The 18,793-nt window shown below is 54.5% G+C and overlaps 9 protein-coding genes across 9 annotated transcripts; 3 read left to right on the top strand and 6 right to left on the bottom strand.

Annotated features, from left to right (window-relative positions):
* Positions 1-352: 352 nt before the first annotated feature.
* DL89DRAFT_259261 (uncharacterized protein) lies at positions 353-856 on the top strand (the record flags this gene model as incomplete). Its single annotated transcript, XM_040885676.1, has 1 exon — positions 353-856. One exon carries the CDS (start codon positions 353-355, stop codon positions 854-856), a length of 504 nt encoding a protein of 167 aa, XP_040741888.1.
* Positions 857-925: 69 nt separating this feature from the next.
* DL89DRAFT_41126 (uncharacterized protein) lies at positions 926-1,409 on the top strand. The gene has a single exon (XM_040891635.1). It carries the CDS (start codon positions 1,043-1,045, stop codon positions 1,289-1,291), a length of 249 nt encoding a protein of 82 aa, XP_040741889.1. The 5' UTR covers positions 926-1,042; the 3' UTR covers positions 1,292-1,409.
* On the bottom strand, positions 1,271-4,084 carry DL89DRAFT_269188 (WD40 repeat-like protein). Its single transcript, XM_040888194.1, has 9 exons — positions 3,807-4,084; positions 3,249-3,769; positions 3,112-3,155; positions 3,008-3,065; positions 2,758-2,963; positions 2,441-2,704; positions 2,213-2,373; positions 2,015-2,163; positions 1,271-1,947 (listed from the first exon to the last, which is right to left on the bottom strand). The coding sequence occupies exons 1-9, from the start codon at positions 4,045-4,047 to the stop codon at positions 1,645-1,647; spliced, it is 1,947 nt and encodes a 648-aa protein (XP_040741890.1). The 5' UTR covers positions 4,048-4,084; the 3' UTR covers positions 1,271-1,644.
* Positions 4,085-4,314: 230 nt separating this feature from the next.
* Positions 4,315-4,686, top strand: DL89DRAFT_202901 (MED6-domain-containing protein; the record flags this gene model as incomplete). Its single annotated transcript, XM_040884009.1, has 1 exon — positions 4,315-4,686. A coding segment is annotated over one exon (372 nt), but the record flags the coding sequence as incomplete, so codon positions are not given.
* A 147-nt stretch (positions 4,687-4,833) lies between these two features.
* On the bottom strand, positions 4,834-6,675 carry DL89DRAFT_294559 (asparaginyl-tRNA synthetase; the record flags this gene model as incomplete). The annotated part of the gene is made up of 4 exons (XM_040890530.1): positions 4,834-4,851; positions 4,908-5,289; positions 5,333-6,557; positions 6,621-6,675. 4 exons carry the CDS (start codon positions 6,673-6,675, stop codon positions 4,834-4,836), a joined length of 1,680 nt encoding a protein of 559 aa, XP_040741892.1.
* A 327-nt stretch (positions 6,676-7,002) lies between these two features.
* DL89DRAFT_294560 (glycoside hydrolase) lies at positions 7,003-11,431 on the bottom strand (the record flags this gene model as incomplete). The annotated part of the gene is made up of 15 exons (XM_040890531.1): positions 7,003-7,044; positions 7,129-7,188; positions 7,271-7,411; positions 7,449-7,502; positions 7,760-8,138; positions 8,169-8,461; positions 8,490-8,567; positions 8,653-8,739; positions 8,789-8,959; positions 10,261-10,381; positions 10,431-10,613; positions 10,794-10,918; positions 10,950-11,114; positions 11,146-11,174; positions 11,212-11,431. The coding sequence occupies 15 exons, from the start codon at positions 11,429-11,431 to the stop codon at positions 7,003-7,005; spliced, it is 2,148 nt and encodes a 715-aa protein (XP_040741893.1).
* A 915-nt stretch (positions 11,432-12,346) lies between these two features.
* Positions 12,347-15,370, bottom strand: DL89DRAFT_294561 (glycoside hydrolase; the record flags this gene model as incomplete). The annotated part of the gene is made up of 4 exons (XM_040890532.1): positions 12,347-13,613; positions 14,858-15,086; positions 15,210-15,228; positions 15,275-15,370. The coding sequence occupies 4 exons, from the start codon at positions 15,368-15,370 to the stop codon at positions 12,347-12,349; spliced, it is 1,611 nt and encodes a 536-aa protein (XP_040741894.1).
* Positions 15,371-15,500: 130 nt separating this feature from the next.
* DL89DRAFT_259268 (excision repair cross-complementing rodent repair deficiency, complementation group 1) lies at positions 15,501-16,305 on the bottom strand (the record flags this gene model as incomplete). Its single annotated transcript, XM_040885677.1, is given in 2 exon segments — positions 15,501-15,756; positions 15,776-16,305. The coding sequence occupies 2 exon segments, from the start codon at positions 16,303-16,305 to the stop codon at positions 15,501-15,503; spliced, it is 786 nt and encodes a 261-aa protein (XP_040741895.1).
* A 313-nt stretch (positions 16,306-16,618) lies between these two features.
* Positions 16,619-17,667, bottom strand: DL89DRAFT_324179 (iron permease FTR1; the record flags this gene model as incomplete). The annotated part of the gene is made up of 3 exons (XM_040891435.1): positions 16,619-17,233; positions 17,265-17,423; positions 17,476-17,667. The coding sequence occupies 3 exons, from the start codon at positions 17,665-17,667 to the stop codon at positions 16,619-16,621; spliced, it is 966 nt and encodes a 321-aa protein (XP_040741896.1).
* Positions 17,668-18,793: the final 1,126 nt, after the last annotated feature.

The following is an 18,793-nucleotide window of genomic DNA, read 5'->3' on the forward strand; positions in this document are numbered from 1 at the left end:
CGCCTAATGCAGCAATCGTAAAGTTTGCTGACAGAAATATCGTTCGGCTAGTGCACCATGAAGACGGCGAAACCATCCCTGACGTCGTAGACGGCGAGACAAAGGTAGTGGTGCCAGGCCTTTGCCCCTTCCATATGGTGGGTACCGAGGATACCGACCAGGCAGCATTGTGCGGGGGATTCCATACGCACATACACGAGCATAAGACGCTGGCTGTACAGGAGCCTATCACCAGGAGGGTCGCTGGTCTTGCGCTACAACCTGGTGACTGTGCCAATGCCAATCGACATCCTCATTAAATCGCCAGAGCTGCGGATGGTTTCGTTATACGTGTACCGCGACAAGATGTTCAATGGGTCATCTCCAAAACTCTACCAAAAGGTCGACCATGGTGTCGTGCTGGATCCTGGGTTTGACGGCAAGCATCACTTGGACCATTATCCGAATCCAACGTGCCGCCGGCTACTGCAACAGCATGCAATGGAGCCACTGTGGAAGTTGGAATGAGGAGTACATATATTCGCTCGAAGAGTGGACCCGAAGGATCGGCAGCTCCAATGTGTTTATGTACAGGACGCGAAACAAGGTGCCATTTCCTCCAGATAAGCGGTTTCATTCAGGCTCCGACTCGTTCAAGGTTGCATTTGGGTTCTGGACGGAGTTCCAGCAAGAGATGTGGAAGTACTTTTTGGAGAACGATACTGGCCCGTGTTACCTGGATGCTGTGTATCAACCATCCACCGACGGCTTCCAGATCTGGGCCCTGTTTTTTGAGCGCAACAGCCAGCCGGTGCCAGTCTCGTATCTGATAACCACCTGGCGTCTCAATGCAGCTGATCAGCGACTGGCTGCTTGACATCGTCCAGACCGTTCCAAACCTGCCAAAGAAGACGCTGTTCGCCAACATTTTCAAGCACCATTTGCTGCAGCAGGTGTTTGAGACGTGGAGAATCCGATACTCAAAGTATTACATTGCACAGGTGGTCCGCAAACAGGTTCTGCGCAAAAAGGGCTCCGCCAGCGATGAGCTGAAACAGGCGGCATGCTCGATCAACTCGAGCTTCTCAAAATCGCTCACCACTATATTGAAGCTGAGCAGCGATGCAGCATTCTGCATTTTCTCAGAAAACAGTCAGAAATGGCTACCACGTCCAGTCCAGAGACATGGCAGACTTCAACTACAGCGCTGACGCTGTGTGCCGCTGGCGGTTCCAGCTCTGGGTGGCAATGCTCAGTCGGCCAAACACTACGCGGATTGACTCGGTTCTGTACCACTTGGTCGACGTTATAGAGCCCCAAGTCAAGGTGGCGGATGGAGGATTCTGGCATGGAGGGTACTGGTGAGCCGTTCAGTCTTGACACAATCGAGAATGGCCATATCAATGACACTGGGCACCCGTACATGTCTCCGAGGAAGATCGATAGCAAGCTGTTCTATGTGCACCGGACATGACAACCTCCAGAGCAGGACCATCACCGATACCCGTCTCAATGTGTGCTACTGCGAGGTATTCATGCGGCGCGGGTTATGCGAGCACCTCATTTTCTGTGCACCCGACGACATCCACCACCCGCAACTACCAAAAGCTCTTGTGTGAGATTCCAGACGCATAGGCGCGGTTTAATGTCAATAAACAAAAATCATTATGCACTGAGGAACGCACCGACATCCCTGGCAGCCTTCCTTACTGCATCTGTCTGGCCCTTGATGCCCAAGATGACAATCATCTCGTCGCCCAGGATTCTGGCGCTGTCTTTGCACATGGGGAACTTGGCGGCCAGAATGCCAAACACGTTGATCAAACGAAGCTGCGCGTCCGCGTTGTTGGTAGATGTCAGGAACAGACTCGCTGGCGACAGAATCGTGAGTCCATCGTCATCGTCGCCCTTTTGTGTGGCAGCAATAGCCATGTTCATGTACACGTTCGACAGTGCAGTGACCAGGTTCTTGTTGGTCAGCGGTGTGCCACGAGTCGTCCAGCGCCTTCAGGATTTCGCTGCGTGATGCCCAGACTAGATCGATGCCCTCTGCATGTGCAAACGAATTGCCGATGGCACGGGCGCCCATCATCAGGTTGATTTCGTCCTCCTTGCTGAGCGCTGCCTGCGAGCTGGATAAGAGGGAAAAAATCCCAGTAGCGTCACCAACAATCTCCACAAACCCTTTGCCATCGACGTAACGCGAGAAGGCAGCCGGGGAGGATGCCACAACCAAGACGCAGCAAGTCCAGCCCTGGGAACCGCTTGTTCTTTGGCCACATCAGTACCGCTCTCAGCACAACGTCAACTGCCTCAGGCGACACAGCCTGGCCCGATACCACTGCAGCCTCAATAGTGCGGACTGCCTCGATCTGCGGCTCGGTCAACGCAGCGCTGTCGCCTGCATGGGTCAACAGCCCGTTGAACTCGGCAAACTTGTTGACGATCGCCGATGCGTTACCTTGTCCTGTTGATGATGTAGTCGCGCGGCGGAGCATAGCTAGAGAGCGCAGCTGCGGATGATCCGCCTGGGACATACCGGTTGCCGCCCGTGAACGGATCTCCCGAATGCCCACCGGCTGCCTGTCCGGACCCGCCAGGAATATACCGGTTGCCACCAGTGAACGGATCTCCCGACTGTGAGGCAGCCGCTGATCCTCCACCCGGCACATACCGGCTGCCACCAGTAAACGGATCAGCCACCTTGGTTTTGGTCGGTACCGATCTGCGCGCCATCAGTGTTTTTGATAATGAAGTCGACGACCTTGGTCAAGGAACTCCATGTTGAGCTGATTCCGCTCCAGGAACTTTTGTGCTGCCGAGTACACGTTCTCGGTAACATTGTAGGGAAGCTTCAGCGGTGGCGCGCCTTCCTGGATATCTACGTCGAACACGTAGTCATACTCTTTGCCGTCAAATACCTGCTTCTGACTCTGTCCAACAGCATCGACAACCTCGCCGACCTTGGACCATTTCTGTGACGACTGGATCCCACTGGTACGCCTCGACGACCGTGCCCTCCTTTGACCATGATCACCTGCTGGTCCTTGGTGCCAGGCTGGCCCAGGCGCTCCTTGCCGGGCAAGCTTGCTTGTGTCGAGCCCGCCCATCGTCTTCTTGTTCATGGCGAACGATGCATTTGCAGCTTCGAACTCTTTGGTCGCTTCTTCCGAAGCCTAGGCGTGTCGAGTCAGTGGAAAACACACGGACCAGGCCATCGCTGGTGCCGCAGGCAATATCGCCGATTTGGCAAGCCCACAACGGCCCACACCAGATGTCGACGGCACAAGAATTGTCTGTTCAACCCCACCGTTGCGCCATACCTTGACACACCGGTCTTCTCCGCCAGAAACGATGGCTCCGTCAGGGAGCACATCAATCGAGTAGACAAACGATGTGTGGTCATAGAGCTCGCTTAGACATGCGCCGTCAAGGCTCCATGTCCTAATTGCGCTGTCGTTGCCAGACGATACAAACCCGACCCCAGGCAGCACTGCCAGAGCGCGGACACAGTCGGTGTGACCCGTATAGACATGCTTCGATACACCGTCGACCCAGCGCCTAATTGTCTTATCCGCCGAACCAGTCAGAACCGACCCATCATCGAGTACCAGTACGCTCCACACGGCATGTGCATGTCCCTGCAATGTATGCTTCAGCACGCCGTTCTCCCACACCTTTGCCGTCTTGTCCCATGACCCAGAAACCAATGTCTTGCCGTCTTTGGAGGCTGCCAGGGCACAGACGTTGTCGGTGTGGCCAGTGAGCTTGGACACCGGCTGAGCCAGGTCTGTCGGGTCCCAGAGATTAATTTCCTTTATCGGCACCACCAGTAGCGATGAGGCCGCTGGGGCACTCAGCAGTGGCGGAGAGAACGGCGACCGAGTTGACGTAGCCAGTATGGCCGATGAACACGCTGTCCTCAGCAAAGTCGTGGGTAGTGGTGCGTTTCCAGAGGCGGCCGGTCTTGTCGCGGGAGGCAGAAATGAGCGCGTCGTTGCCTTGGGCGGCGAGAGCACGTACGTCTGACGAGTGTCCGCTCAGCGACGCCGAGAGCTTGAATATCATACTTTTGAATTGAACAGTTGAAATGAGTAAGCGAATTCCCAGCAGTAGAGAGCAGACCTGCCGCTGTCCAAGGCCTGCCTGTGCCTCAAGACACCCCCGCATTGCGTCACTAGCTCTGATCCATCACAGCGGACTAATCGTGATCAATCCCTGATTCGATCCCACCCAAAAGCCAATGTGTGCGAGTCAGGATGATACATGGCAAAGGCATGTGCTGCACCAACATGCGCAACACAGCTGTACTTTGCACTTCATAGGATGTCTACCGACCTAACTGGAATCGAGTGGCGCTTCACAGAATGGATCGGACCCAACGGCGGCCTGCGCCCCGACAATGTGCTTGAGTACTTTGGCCTGTCTCCGTTCTGGGACCCGTCAAGCAACAACGCAATCCTGCGAATGCAGACGCAGTTTAACGAGCTGCAGAACGCATCCCTGGACCTGCGGCAGATGACTGGCATAGAGTTTGCAGTCACATACCACGAAGCACCAGCACTGTTCATCATCACCAAGCAGCGGCGGTCCAACCCGACAAAGGTGACGCCAGTGTCGATCTACTATGTGGTGAATGGGAATGTCTACGAGGCGCCGTCGCTGTACTCGATTATCTCAACACGGATGCTGAGCAGTATCAAGCACGTAGAGGACGCGTTTGAGTTAGCCAACAAGCACGCAGAGTTTCATCCGTCGTACGGGTACTCGTGGAAGGAGACAGCAGAGCAGAAAGAGGCGCGCAAGGCCGAAATTAAAGAGTTCAAATAGCTTTTTATTGGAGATTTTTTGTTTTCAAAAGCAGGCAGGCGCCTGCCACACAGCCGAGATGAGATCAGGGCATGCAGCGGCCGACGAAGCGGGGGTACAGGCAGCAGTCCTCTGACAGTGAACCGGTTGGTGAGCCAGGCAAGGAACCGCTCGACGCCGAGGCCGAAACCGCCGTGCGGGCACGTGCCGTACTTGCGCTGGTCCAGGTACCAGTAGTAGGGAGCCGGGTCCAGGCCCTCGCGCTTGTAGGCAGCAAGCAGCGTGTCGTAGTCCCAGATACGCATGGATCCGCCGACGATCTCGCCGACACCCGGCATCAGCAGGTCAACAGACTCGGTGACGCGCGGGTCCTCCTCGGTGGGCGGCATGTAGAAGGCCTTGATGGGGCCAGGGAAGTGCGTGAGCAGAATAGGTTTGCCGATGGTGTCGGTCATGAAGCGCTCGGGCGACTCGGGGATGTCGTCACCGAAACTCAAAGTCCTTGCCATCCTCCTCGCGCTTGATGCCGCGCTCGTTGAGCCACTTGATGGCATCCTCGTAGCGCATGCGCAGGAACGGCTCGTCGGTGATGGGCTTGAAGCCCGGGTTGAGCTCCTCAATCATGGCGCGCGTCTCCGGCTCGGCCCACACGCGGTTCACGACGTCCTTGACCATGTTCTCGATACCGTCGAGCAGGTCGGTGAACGAGATGAACGGGATCTCAGCCTCACAGTGCGAGTACTCCGAAAGGTGGCGGCGCGTGTTGGACTTTTCGGCGCGGTACGACTCGGAGATTGTGTACACAGCACCCATCGACGGCAGGCATGTCTCCAGGTACAGCTGCGACGACTGCGTCAGGTACGCGTTCTCGCCGTAGTAGTTGAATGAGAACAGTGTCGAGCCCCCCTCAACCTGCGTCTGGACCATGCACGGCGGCGTCACCTCGTAGTAGCCAGCGCTGTCAAAGTGGTCGCGGAACGCGCGCATCACACGCGACCGCACCTTCAGCACCGATGACGCCGTGTCGCCGCGGATCACCAGGTGCCGCTGGTGGTACTTGATCGACGGATCGGACTCCGAGTTCAGGATGTTCGTCACTGCATCGTCGCCGCCCGGCGCCTTGCTGACAACCTCCCAGTAGTCAACGATCAGCTCGTGGCCGCCCGGAGCCGTCTTGCCCTCAGGCACCTCCTTCAGCTCACCGTACAGCGCAACCGTCGACTCGAGCGTTAGAGTAAGCGCATCGTACGTGTGGCACAGGCGGTTGGTCAGCACACACTGCAGGAAACCACTGCCGTCACGCAGCACAATGAACATCATGTCCTTGCCCTGCACGCGCAGCCGGTTGACCCACCCAAACACCTTGACACGCGTGTTGCGGTTGGCGGCGCCGTCCCGGATCTTGATCTGCTTGGCGGCCGGCAGAGACGCGTCCTCGGTGAGCACAATCTTCTTGCTCTCATCCAGCTTGCGCTGCTCCTCGGCCTGCTTGGCAGCAGCCTGCTCCGACTCCTTGGCGGCCTGCTCGGCCTGCTTCTTCGCCTTCTTGATGTTGAGGTCATGCGTCTTCTTGGCCTTCTTCAGCGCAGATGCAGTGATCTCGGCATACTCGTCGCTGCCAGCCTTCTTCACCTGGACCTTGAAGGACGCCTGCTTCTCAGCAGGCATGCCGGCGATCGCTGCAACAGCCGCCACAGCGGTCTTGAACGGCGCGGTCTGAACTCCGCTACCAGTCTCGTCGGAGCCGGCGGCCTCGTCGACAAACAAAACTAGAAATGTGTCGTTAGCACCGTGTTCGATTTACAGGCGAATTTCAAAGGAGCGATGCTTACAGTTTTCGTTAAGGCTCATTTCCTGTGTCTTGGAAGCGATTTCGTCCGCGGACATTTCTAGCGATTTAGAAAAATAAAAAAGTCTTCTGTGGGAGAATACGAAGAGAAAAGAAGAGAAAAGAACCGTTGACTCGCCGCTTTTAGGGGCGCATTTATGCGCGCTGGAAAAATTTGCTCAAAGCCCACGCTGTTTTGGCTGAGCTATATGCAATCAGGGATGGTGACTAACTTCATCGCCAGCTGCGAGTGCTCAAGCCGCAGTTCCTTGCTTCTGATATATCATGTGATGTATTCGTTGTTCGGTGTTTCATAATATTGTCAATGACCTAAGCCGCTCGCTGATGGGCAACGATAAGCCAGGAAGGAAAACAGGCTCTAAATCTTACAGGGACTTGGGCGGCTGGAAGTTCGGGTCGTCGTTGTTCTACACAGACCAGAAAAGCAAATTAGCTGCAGGTATCTGCGCTTAAACGCTATATGATCTAGATATATGGATGTAGTCCCTTACCTTGAACTGCTTCGACCACATCATCGACGGGGTCCACACGCGAGGGTAGATGGTGCGCTCCTACAAAACATGCATGCAAGCAAACAATTAGCGTGGTACATTCTCTGAAGGAGTGCAGCAGTGCTACAGCTGTGGCACTTACCTCGAGCTCAGCCGACTTCTTGAACACGAACGCAACGACTGCCGCCGCACCCAGACCAACAATGACCGTGTTGCGCTTCCACGACTTGGGCTGCGCCCACCAGCCACCGGCCGGAGACCACACCTGCTTCGGATAAGGCTTCTGAGGAGTTCCACCCTACAAATGTAAATTTGAACACCGGCGACTTCAGCATCCACGCAATAGCGACTGCTCCGGACTCGAATTGATCTACCTTCAACGTACCATTGTATATAATTGTGAATGAGGTTTCTTTTTCTGAAATTGACAGTGCTGGAAAAGGTGCAGAATTCGCCCTGGCGTGCTCACAGCGCTAACTCTGGGCTCGTTTATCTCGACAGATGCTGCCCATCGCTGATCCAGATCTGATCCGATGATTTTACTATTTATGGTATGATAGTGTGAACAGCCTAAAGTAGAAAAACAATGTGTATAAACGTTTGCCCCTTGGGTCCCTCAGTAGTGGCACACTGGCGGGAATGCCCGCGTGGTCAACGGATACGGCAGCCATGACCGATCCAATGAGTCCAAAAATGACCACTCTGGGGATGACTCTGTCTTGAGACACCAAAAGAACCACCCTGCCCCGCCCTTCTCGTACGCATCCAGCTGTGCCTCGGCAAACCTACGCCGGGCCTCGTTCTCTCTGCCCCCCAGCGCTGCCGTCGGAAGCGCCAGTGACCACTCGCCAACGATTATCGGGAACATGGTCGCGTTCGACTGCAGGTCACGCCCATTGCTGCACACCAGACTCAGATGTCTCTCCAAGGGCCAGTCGTCGATATTGCGGTCGAACACATGGTACAGGTGCGCATCGAGCCATGTATCGGTATGGTACGAGTTCCAGTCCCTGGGGAAGCGCCCGTGCCACCAACTGAACTCCTTGAACCCGCGGTCGATGATGGAAATAACGGGCGGCGTCTTGTTCAGCCCATTGGTTATCAGCGAGTGCGCACCCGTGTTGTACTCCCACAGCTGCGAGAAGTCAAGCGCATCAATCATCGGCTCATTCAGCACATCGACTGCATCGACTGTCGCCAGCAGCACCGGGTCTTTGGAGATATACCGCAGCATGTTCAGCATCGCCTGCTTAGAGAGCCGGATGTTGTTTGGATCCCTGGTCCAGTTGATACCCTGGGTTGTCCCCGAGTTGTCGAAGCCATTCTGGCTACCCTGGCGCCGTGTGCATGTCTGGCACGACCTTGAGCCCGTACTTGTTGGCCCAGTACACCAGCTGCTTGAAATACGGCAGCCCGCCACCAACGAATCCCTCGTCAGTCTCGATAAACTCCCAGTGTCCAATAGGAATCCCGCAGATGAGTTATGCCGGAGCCTGCAAGCCGGCTGATCTCATCCTCGGAAACCCATGTATCCCAGTGTCGCTTCATCAGTGCCAGTGTGCGCTCCGGCCCGAGGTACTTGCAGAGCTGTAGGTAATCAGTAGGCTTGGGCTCAGGTAAGTTGGCAATCCATCGACGGCGTGATCCAGAACTCGGGCACCAGATACCCTCCTATATTGACGCCGCGCACAATCTTGCGACCATGGTAGATCATTGATGAGCTAGACGGCGGCTGCTGCCGGATATCTGATGCGACCTTTCCCGTTTTCCCTCCAGGCAGGATTGGCACTGCAGTTTCTGCTGGCGCAACCGACAGGTACTGGTGCTGCGCCTTCACACCACTATTGGAGGTATTTATTTCCTCGTGTAGATCTGGCTCCAGTGCCACCCGCTGTATCCTCTGTGCCATGACTTGCTCCTGGTCGATTTCTTCAGCCGTTCGCAGCTTCTCCCCCGAAACACTACTGCTCTGTGTGGCATGCTGCGCGTCCGCAACAGACTTACTGTTGCTTTCGTTTTTGGACGCACTGCTCTTCGTCTCCATCTACTGAATTATCGTGTGACGACGAAGCTGGACTTGGAGTTTGCAAAACCTGTTGCAAGATCTGGTTTGGTATTTCGGTCACAGCGGAAGACACGGCAGCAGGAATCAAGGCTGTGTGTGCGGCAACCGCAACCGGTGGTGAATCGGGGCCCTGAAAAAGCTCCTGTAGCCGAAAACCACATCTGGGTATATAAAGCCATCACCGGATACCTCGCCCAATGCAAAGCGTTGCAAGAACATACCTGCCACTAGGGCCAAGTTGCGGATGAAGCTGTGCCTTGACCGCATCGAGTCTATGAGAATGTAGCTATCAAAAATGTCTATGTGATGAAAAAGGTTTAGAAAGAAAACGTGAGAGACAAAATACAAGTCGTGTGCCAGACTAAATGGATGTCGGACTGATTGCTTGGATCGAGTAGAGGTGAAAGAAAATGTTTCGCAATCGGTCTCCAGACTATAGAATAAATGAATGTAATTAGTGGATAAACAGTTTCATGTTGTTCGACTCATCCAGATACTCGTCTGAACAAATATGAAATTCCAGCCATCTCCATACTCTTCGTTGTCCAGTGACCAAAGAGAGGGAGCGGGTGACCTTGTGGCCAGCCTTTCAATATACTGCGTGTGCAAGAACATGTCTTTGAATTTCAGAAAAAAGTGTAAACAAGTCAGAAATGAGCCCGATAAACCAGTGATGTGTCTGCCATGTTTCCTACTACCTTTTTGCCTTTGCGTTCAGTAACGTCCTTTTTCTATCGAAAAAATACCAACTAGTGAGACATAATTCAACAGTAGAGGTGTGGAATATGAACCAAGCTCATTTGACAAGCGTCCGATCTTATAAACAAACTATCGAGCAGGATGGCATCATGTCTGAATGAGAGCGTCCTGTCACCCATCAATCGCATATCGCAACCATGCATCGTAGATAAATGGGAGTATGGAGTCACTGATTGCACTGTCACTGTAGTGAAGGTACATTAAATTAATTGGCGTCGACAGGGGCTATCTATATGACGTTTAGGGAACCTGATGCACATCCCCTCCTCCTTCCTCTAGTTGGGGCACTCGTTAAGGGACCAGCCCACTGGCGGGTTCGGGATAATTCCAGCATTGGCTAGCTTGATGTAGTTCCACGCATCGGAAGACTCGGTCTTGAAGTTCCAGAACACCCAGCCGCTGGCCTTCTCGTACGCCTGGAACTGCGCTCTGGCGAGTCTGGCCAGCTGCTTCCTTCTTCTCGGGGGTCCATGTAGACATATCCTCTTGGCCGGCGCACGAGCCACCGCTGGCAATTGGCGTGCTGCGCAGGTAGGTGCCGTCCCAGCGGGAGCCGCGCTGGAAGCCGTTGAGCCAGCCAGCGCAGTCAGTCGTAGCCATGCTGAACTCGCCAACAATTGTTGGGGTGCGGTAGTTGAAGGGCGCAAGCCTGGCGCCATCGCTGCATAGCCTTCTCAACGTGCTGCTGGTCGTTGAGCTTGCAGCAGACCGTCATCAAAAACATGGTAGATGTGCGTGTCGAGGTAGACGTTGGTCCAGCTGGCGGGCACAAGATCGCCCCACTGCTCCTGGGGTAAAAAGGCATCGTGGAATACAAGTGAAACCTGCGGGGCAACGGCACGCACGCCTTGCATATGCCTGGTGGTAGAAGTCAATGAGGGTGCTCTTGGGAATCCCCCAGTTTGCTGGCTCGTTCAAAGCCTCAATGCTCTTAACAATGGGGAACTCGTTGGCGATCCTGGCCAGCTCAACCAGTCGAATCGACCGAGCGCTGGACATCACCGGTGTTCTTGGACCAGGAAATCTCGCCGCGACGGCCCGAGTTGTCGAAGCCGTTCTGGGAGCCTGGAGCGCCATGCAGGTCGAGCATGACCTCGATGCCGTAGTTGCTGGCCCAGCCAAGCACCTGTTTCAGATACGGGATCTGCCCTTGGATGTATGGCTCAGTGTAGACCGGCGACAGTGCCCAGTACCCGATCGGAATCCCGGATCGTGTTGATGCCTAGTGATGCGAGTTGGCTGATGTCGCTCTCCTGGACCCACGATCTCCAGTGCGCTATGCAGGCGACGGGTGCACTCGTCTTTGCCCAGCGTAGCGCAGTAAGACCATTCGTCATTGACTGGCGAGTTGGTGATGTTGGCCCACTGCGCAAACAGAGACGGCGTGATCCAGGGCTCGAGAACAAAGAGGCCACCGAGGTTGACACCGCGAATCGGGCCATTGTACTCCCGAGACGCCAGTGGCGTCGCAGGCCGCATGAAGCGAGCAGTACGTGGCGCATGCTGCCACCGACGCAATAGCCGAGCTCCAAGCTTTTAAATGCATAATGAAAAATAGAAGGGTATACTACAGCAAAGGAGAGAAAAGTCAAGGGGATGCGAGAAGGATGAGCAAAAGACAGAGAATCTTATAGTCTATGCGCTGCTGTTTTTGTTGTTTTAATACAATCTTCAAACATCACGAACGCTAGAGGGATGCAGGCGAGTAGTCCGCGAGTCTGGGTCTCAATACGGGCTATTCTAACTTGAACATGCGGTAATATTGACAGCAATTCTATTTTTATAGCATTCCACAAATTTGTTGTGACCCTAATTGGTGATACCCCCCAAAAGGCGTTTTTTGGCAGCAAGGATATCGCAAGCTAGCTATTCGCAATTCAAATGGTAACTTACAGTGCTGGTTTAAATATAGACAGATATAAAGTGGGGAGGAGGAAGTATATGAGGGTCTAACGTGGTGGAAAGAGGGGTGGTGGAAAGAGAGAAGCAGGACCAGTAATGCGCTCAACAGGTGACTTTTGCAGCCTCTCTTATATACGGCAGACCGCCAATGCAAGGTGTACGCGCCTTGGGACCGTAATCAAAACAGCTTTTGAATGGAATCCTCAGACATTGTCGTCCGCCGGCGCACAAGGAACGTGATGCCACAGACTATTTTGGCCCCAACTACCTATTGCATTGTGCTCAGCGAAACATAGTTTAGCAGACTGAGTACAAATTCCTATGACCACCTTCCTTTCCGCTCTGTGTACTACGGGCTCTGGTCACTGCAGTGAGGGGGCGCAGACACACTATGCATGCTATTGAGCACTCCATGCCAAAAAGAGGTGAATAGTAAAATTAGAGCGAAAGGAAATGGTAAAGAAATTACACAGATCAGATGGGAGACAGGCATCACTCGTGGCACCATGGCGAGCTGATTCTTATGGACCAATGGCTGCCTTCGAGCGAGTACCTCGAGTACGTGCGGTTCGTTGGTGGCACTGGAATAAGTCCGTTTTGCGCCAGCTTTATGTAGTTCCAGTCGTCGGCCTCCTCGGTCTTGAAGTTCCAGAATGCCCAGCCGCTGCCAGCCTCATAGGCATCCATCTGGGCCTCCGCAAACTGTCTGAAGAAGGTGCGAGTGCTGCTGTCCCAGGCACCAATCGAGTTCTGGCCTGCGCAGGTGGCGCCTGGGTAAACTGGTCCGTTCATCTCCCAGTTCATTGTCCCATCCCAGCGCGCACCTTTGCCAAACCCATTGAGCCACCTGGCACAGTCGGTTGTGGCCAGAGACCACTCGCCAGTCACCGTCCACAGGTGGGTGTTGAATCTGCGCACATTGGCCGCATCCTGGCAGGTTGCTTGCAGATGGCCGTCACGGGACAGCGTGAGCCGGTCCTTGACAAAGACGTGGTAGGTGTGTGTGTCCAGAATGACATTGTCCCAGCCCTTGATGTTGAAGTCGTCCCACTTGTCGGGCGACATGAACGCATCGTGGATGACATAGAGTACATGAGGTGCGATCTCACGAATGGCGGTGTAGGCGCGCTTGTAAAAATCAATGATGCCCTGCTCGCTTAGACCCCAGATGGCAGGCTCATTGACAGCCTCGATCGCGTCGACGACACTCGGATACTTGTTTGCGATCCTTGCCAAGCCCTCGAGTGCCTCGATTGTCCGGTCAATGTTCTCCGAGTTGTCCTGCCAGTGGATGCCACCGAGTCTGCCCGAGTTGTCAAACCCATTCTGCGATCCCGGCGCACCGTGCAGGTCAAGAATTGCGTTAAGGTTGTACTTGCCAATCCATCCCAGGATGCGCTCCAAATATGGAGTCTGCCCCTGCACGTATGGCTCGTTGTCCTTGACGGTAAAAGCCCAGTATCCGATGGGAATGCGGATGTGGTTGAGTCCGAGTGCCGCCAGAGTCGAAATGTCATCCTCGACAACCCACTCGTTGTAGTGCTGCTTCAGGCGCCTCAAACACTCCTCCTTGCCCAATGCAGCGCAATATGTCCACTCGTCCACCACCGACAGGCTTGACCCCTGCCACTCCTGGAACAGCGACGGCCGGATCCACGGCTCAAGGACAAAGAGTCCGCCAAGGTTGACAGCGCGGATGGTGTCTCCGCCCCTGCCAAAGCGCTTGGCCTGACGGGGGACCGGCTTCGACAGAGCGGTGCTGCCCAAAAGAGACAGTAGAGTACAAACTGCCGCAGCTATCTTCATGATAAACAGCTATCAATGCAAAAAGACAGAGGTATTTGGTTAGTGGGAAGTCAAAAACCAAATGACAGTTAGGTGGGAGGGGACAGGGAGGGACAGGGAGAGGGATAGGAATCGGGTAACTCGGTATTAGTCATGTACGTCCATATACCGCTTATATTAAATCGTGATTGCTGGCGTGAATTGGGCCAAAAAGGACAACGACAATATTGGCCGGCGCTAACCACACGGAAAAACTAATGTAACCACGCAGAATGCGAGTCATCCCACCATAGAGACTCATGGCCATTGTCGGGCCGTGAAAAAAAAAGCGGAGGAGTGCGGGATGAGACGAGCATGGTCGGGCGGCTACTTTTGATCGCGCAGCTAATTTCTCCGTATTCCTCCTCAGTGAGGAATCTGGTGAGTGCTCGATGTCAAGCATGGCTGCATGTGTCGGAATGTGGGGAGGAGTAAGCTGAGATATTAAGATGGCACTGCCAGAGCACGGCTTGCATGGGCACAGTAAATTGATGAAAAGCATGAGCGAGAAACAGCGGCCATGGCACTAGCAGCAAGGCCAAGAGGAGGGTGGCGCAACAGAGCAGTTATTTAAGCGGGACATGTCGAGATAGATACCTTACAATCAAATACAGGTGAGAGATGTCGTGGTGAGGCTGGGGGCTGGTGAGGGCTGGTGAGAGTTGAGAGAAGGAAAACAGAGTACGGCCCTTCAGCTGCCGGCGTGGCAGCATTTGTGGTCTTTTAAACGGATACGACTCGGGCAGATTTCTCGAAGCTCGCACCCTGCCCACAGAGAAAAACAATTGTGAAATTTTGCTATTGCAGCAGTCGGAGCTGGCACTCCTATTGTCGAGTTTACTGCTCGGAGAGGATATTGTAGGCGTGATGTCCCTCATACCCTTCTGTCTCCGCCCCTTTGTAGTCGGCAGGTAGTTGGTTGTGGCCATCTTTTTCGCCCATCCTTATTTTTGCCTGGCACGGCTACTGCGCACGGGGCATATCATCCAGGCGTGACAAACATTGCAATTCTTCGCCACTGTCCTGTGCCATATAATCCGGAATCTCGACAAAAAAGGTGCATGACCATTGCCACGCACCCCGCCCGACCTGTGAAAAGAAGAGCATTTTATTCAGGCACCACTGCAGTCTGCATGTATGCTGGCAGCGACTTCCACCCATTCTAGGGAGGAGATCAACTCGTCGTCGTCCATTGGCGCCCTGTCGTGCTCCCACACGACAATCTCGCTGAATTCGCCTGCCGATGTGAGCTCGCGCTGTCCGACTGGTGTGGCAGGGGCCTCCTTGGCTTCAAATGCCAAGTCCTGTGGGCACTGGGAACTGACACGTTCGACAAGCACATGACCGGTAAATTGCTCAGGAACTTGGATCCGGCGCCCACACAGGCGGCGGCCGCGGAACGACGCTTCTACGATCACACGAGTTGCTTAAGCTAGCAGTTTAATATGTGTCAGATGGACGACATGTGGCCACACTCAAGGTGGGAGGCAGAAGCTAAATTGGAGGTTCGGTGTGGGTGCAACGCGCTTACCTTCTGTCTGATCGTTCCCCTTGCTCACCACAAAGTAGGCTTGCGTCTGTGCTGGGCCGCTATACTTTATTGAGCAAGGCAGCCAGGTCCATCCGCTTGATTTCGGCATTGCTGTCGTCGTGTCTGAGGTTCACGACGTCATAGGTGACACCTGCTGACATGGTGGATAATGGAAATCAGCGCTGAAGGCATAGAATAATCGAGATCGCTATTTTTGCCAATAATTTTTTTTGCTCGGGAGGCGTAGCGCCGATACCCCGTGTAAGACTATGGGGGATTGCCAGTGGCAATTCAGGATTCGGATATAAATGGCTGGTTCAGGGCATCGTGGATCCGCTTTGCTTTTAGATCGCCAATTCCTGGACATAACGTCAGCTCAGCGACACTCGCCTTAGCCAGCGCCTCCAGTGTGGAGAAATTTGACGACAGAGTGAGCACATCGGCCTTGGTGACCGAGCGAATATCAGTCAGTGTATTTGTCAGCCTGGCCATGTAGCTGTCCTCGATGCGCTCGCGGATCATATCAGGACGAGCGGTGCTCGAATGCCTTCAGTGTCTCGATGTACCTGCCAGCCTCATCAAGTGACCACGCCAGCAGGAGCGTCACGTCGCTTAGCGCAGCAGTGCGGTTGATCTCTCTCAGTGGAAGCTTGCAGTCTTCAGTGTCGACATGGACAAGCAGCACGCGCAGCCTGTGGCCCTTGCCGAGCTTCTCTATGCGCTTGGAAATGTACTCGGGATGCAGTCGGTGGTACTTGATGCTCAAATACAGAATGCAGGCGGATTGCCCGACCACGTAGTCCGCGGCAATGTTGCGAGAGTAGCTCCAGCGCACGTTTCGGATGCAGGCAAGAACCGGGTTTCCGCGCTGCAGCTCGTTGACCAGCACTGTGGTGTTTGCATACCGCGGTGACTGAGCTGGGCGAGGAGACGGTGTTTGCGCTGGAGCGGTGCGAGGGGGCGTGTGGCTAGCTGGCTGCGGCAGGCTGATAGTGGTGGCTACCCGGTTGGCTTCCTCCTGCGCCTTCTCAATTTCCTCCACCGTTGGGATGTGAAAGCGCCTGGTCTGCTGCTGCTTGTCAGGGGTCTCAGACATGATCAAGATAATAGGCTGGAAAATGACGTATGCGTAGAGGACAAATGTGGTCGAAAAGAGCATGCTCCTGCGCCCTCATTGCTGCGGAGATGTGCTATGCAAGCGGACGATGGTGATTATGGATTTGGCCTGGTGTATTATTGGATTTAGGCCAGCAGCAGCCTATAGAGCCTTCCTGGAGAACATATTCTCCCATGTACAGGGGTTCCAGGCAATGTGTCAATACCAAAAGCGCCATGTACGGTGCATCATGCGTCAAGTGGATGTAAGAAATTACGTGGTTATTATACTAAACAATAGTGTCGAATTAAATTTAACCCCTGAGGACAGCGACGTTAGGCTGGAGCTTATCGGAGGTATCTTCCGAGATCTCCCCGGAGGACTTCTCGTTGGCGGACAGACTCATGGTGCGGTCGGTCATCTTCTCGGTGATGCCAAGGTACAGCAGGTAGGCGATCAGGGCGGCCCAGTAGAGGCAGTACGAGATGATGGTGCCGTAGCTGGCAACGTTGTTCCAGCCGAGGATGGCGTTGAAGATCTTCCAGCCACCGCTGTTGGTGGTGAGCTCGGGGTTTCCGTAGTCAAGGAACCAGATGTTCTGCTTGACATTGATGACATCGCCGGCATCGGGATCAGCACCAGCGTACTTTGCAAAAGTGTAGTTCTCGAAGAAGTTGACGCCGCGGGACATCAGACCAGCAGCAATCAGATAGAGCAGCGCGGTCGAGGCAACGAAGAACCAGTGGAAGGTCATGGCATTGCCGCTGCGGTAGATCAGGTAGCCGATGATGATGCCGCAGATGAGGCCAACAACGACTGCCAGAGGGATGGACTTGGCCGTGGTGCTGATGGAGATGCCGGCGACGAACACAATGGCCTCGAGGCCCTCACGCAGCACGGTGAAGAAGGGCAGGTGGAAGAAAATGTACTTGCGCGAGAAGATCTTCCAGCTGATGAACCGTCCTCCAGCCCTTGTTGTCCGAGTCCTCCTGCAGCGCGGCGCCCAGCTTTGACTGCCACTTCTCCTGCATGCGGCCCGAACGCAGCATGCCGATGCCCATGGCGGTGATCATGATGACGGCGATAAGACAAAAGATTCCTTCCCACAAGTTTTCGGCCTTGCTCCACGCGTCGTTGGCGACCGTATACCAGAGAACAATGAAAGACGACACCGATGACGAGGCAGATGGCGAAACCAATGATAGCACCGATCCAGATTTGTTTTCGAAGCTTTTTAAGCGACTCGGGGTCGTTGGCGAACAGCCGCTTGACAAAGGCAAGCAGCACGGAGATGATCATGCCTGCCTCGAGCGTCTCGCGCAGGATGATGAAGAAGATGGCCACGTTGAAGACGTCTGCCATTGCTACTGCTGTGCGAAAATTAAGTGTTGGAGTGGAAAAGATAAAATAAAAAAGGCACTGGGGGTTGGATAGAACAAGCAAAGACAGGCTCCGGCTGGCGTGAAGGGGGCGTCCCTTTTTAAAACGGGCATTTGCAGAATCAGATGCGCAATGTAGGGGTGAGCGAGGGATGAAGTGGACGAGGGGGGTTGCAATGTCGGTCGGAATGGCCGACTCAGCGAAACAATCTCCCCCATGTCGGTCTTGCCACAATGAACTCTGGATAAGGTTGGGACAGCCAGCTGCTGCTTACTCGTCCGCCATCCGGCGCACATCCTTTTCGAAACAGACGCTACGGCTGAAGCTTCGACTCTGTGGGAGATAGGCTGGTGGAACGCGAGGATCATTAGCTGGAACAGAAAGGTCTCTCGGGAAATCCGAGACGCGTAGCTTCCACAGGCGAAGTCCGCCGCATGCAATGGAAGCAATTATTTGCGCATATCTGACCTGCGAAAAGTTATTGACCACAATGGGTTTTTCCTTTGGGACCCGATCGACGCCGGCCAGGAAGGGCGGGCAAATAGTGCTCAAGCGATTTGCTTGGGACAGGCGAGTTGTCTGGGAGAAACGAGAAGTTTTAGCAGCTCGTCCTTATCTGTTTGAGCGCCCATCCTCGACAGGTCGCTCAGCACAGCCACTGTGGTGGGGAGAGCCATGGTCAAGGACTATCCGATGGAGCCATTGCCTTAACGAGTCACGGAGCTGCTGCCTCGTTTTGGGGATGCTGCGATATCGCCCGGGCGAAGGCGACGCATTTTCGGCCGCCGACTGGGCGGGAGTGGGAACATGCCCAATTTGCGACTGTGCATGGGCAGGCCGCTTATCTGTTGGAAACGAACTGTCCTAGGAGGGATTGACCGTGCATCTGGGCGCGAATGACACTGTATATGGCCATTGTCTAACAAACCAGACCCAGGCAGGTCAGATATGAGCAGCACAATTAGCGCAGGGAGGTGGAGCGCAACACGATCTGACAATGCGAAGAAAAATTTTCTCCTGTGAGCGGCCGCGAGGGATGCGCCGGGCAATGAATTCCTGACGAGGAATGCCTCAGCGCTTGCACTTGCATGATAAGAGGGCCTTGGTC

Source organism: Linderina pennispora, assembly GCF_002104995.1.
Source record: "Linderina pennispora strain ATCC 12442 chromosome Unknown DL89scaffold_11, whole genome shotgun sequence".
Taxonomy (NCBI): Eukaryota; Fungi; Kickxellomycota; class Kickxellomycetes; order Kickxellales; family Kickxellaceae; genus Linderina; species Linderina pennispora.

Bases quoted from the DNA above. Each gene is read 5' to 3' on its own strand.
- DL89DRAFT_41126 (XM_040891635.1), top strand. From the start codon at position 1,043: ATGCTCGATCAACTCGAGCTTCTCAAAATCGCTCACCACTATATTGAA.
- DL89DRAFT_269188 (XM_040888194.1), bottom strand. From the start codon at position 4,047: ATGATATTCAAGCTCTCGGCGTCGCTGAGCGGACACTCGTCAGACGTA. The intron at 3,156-3,248 runs GTGGGCCGTTGT...CGACACGCCTAG, and splicing joins TTGTGCCGTCGACATCTGGT to GCTTCGGAAGAAGCGACCAA. The intron at 2,705-2,757 runs GTTCCTTGACCA...GATGGCGCGCAG, and splicing joins CGGAATCAGCTCAACATGGA to ATCGGTACCGACCAAAACCA.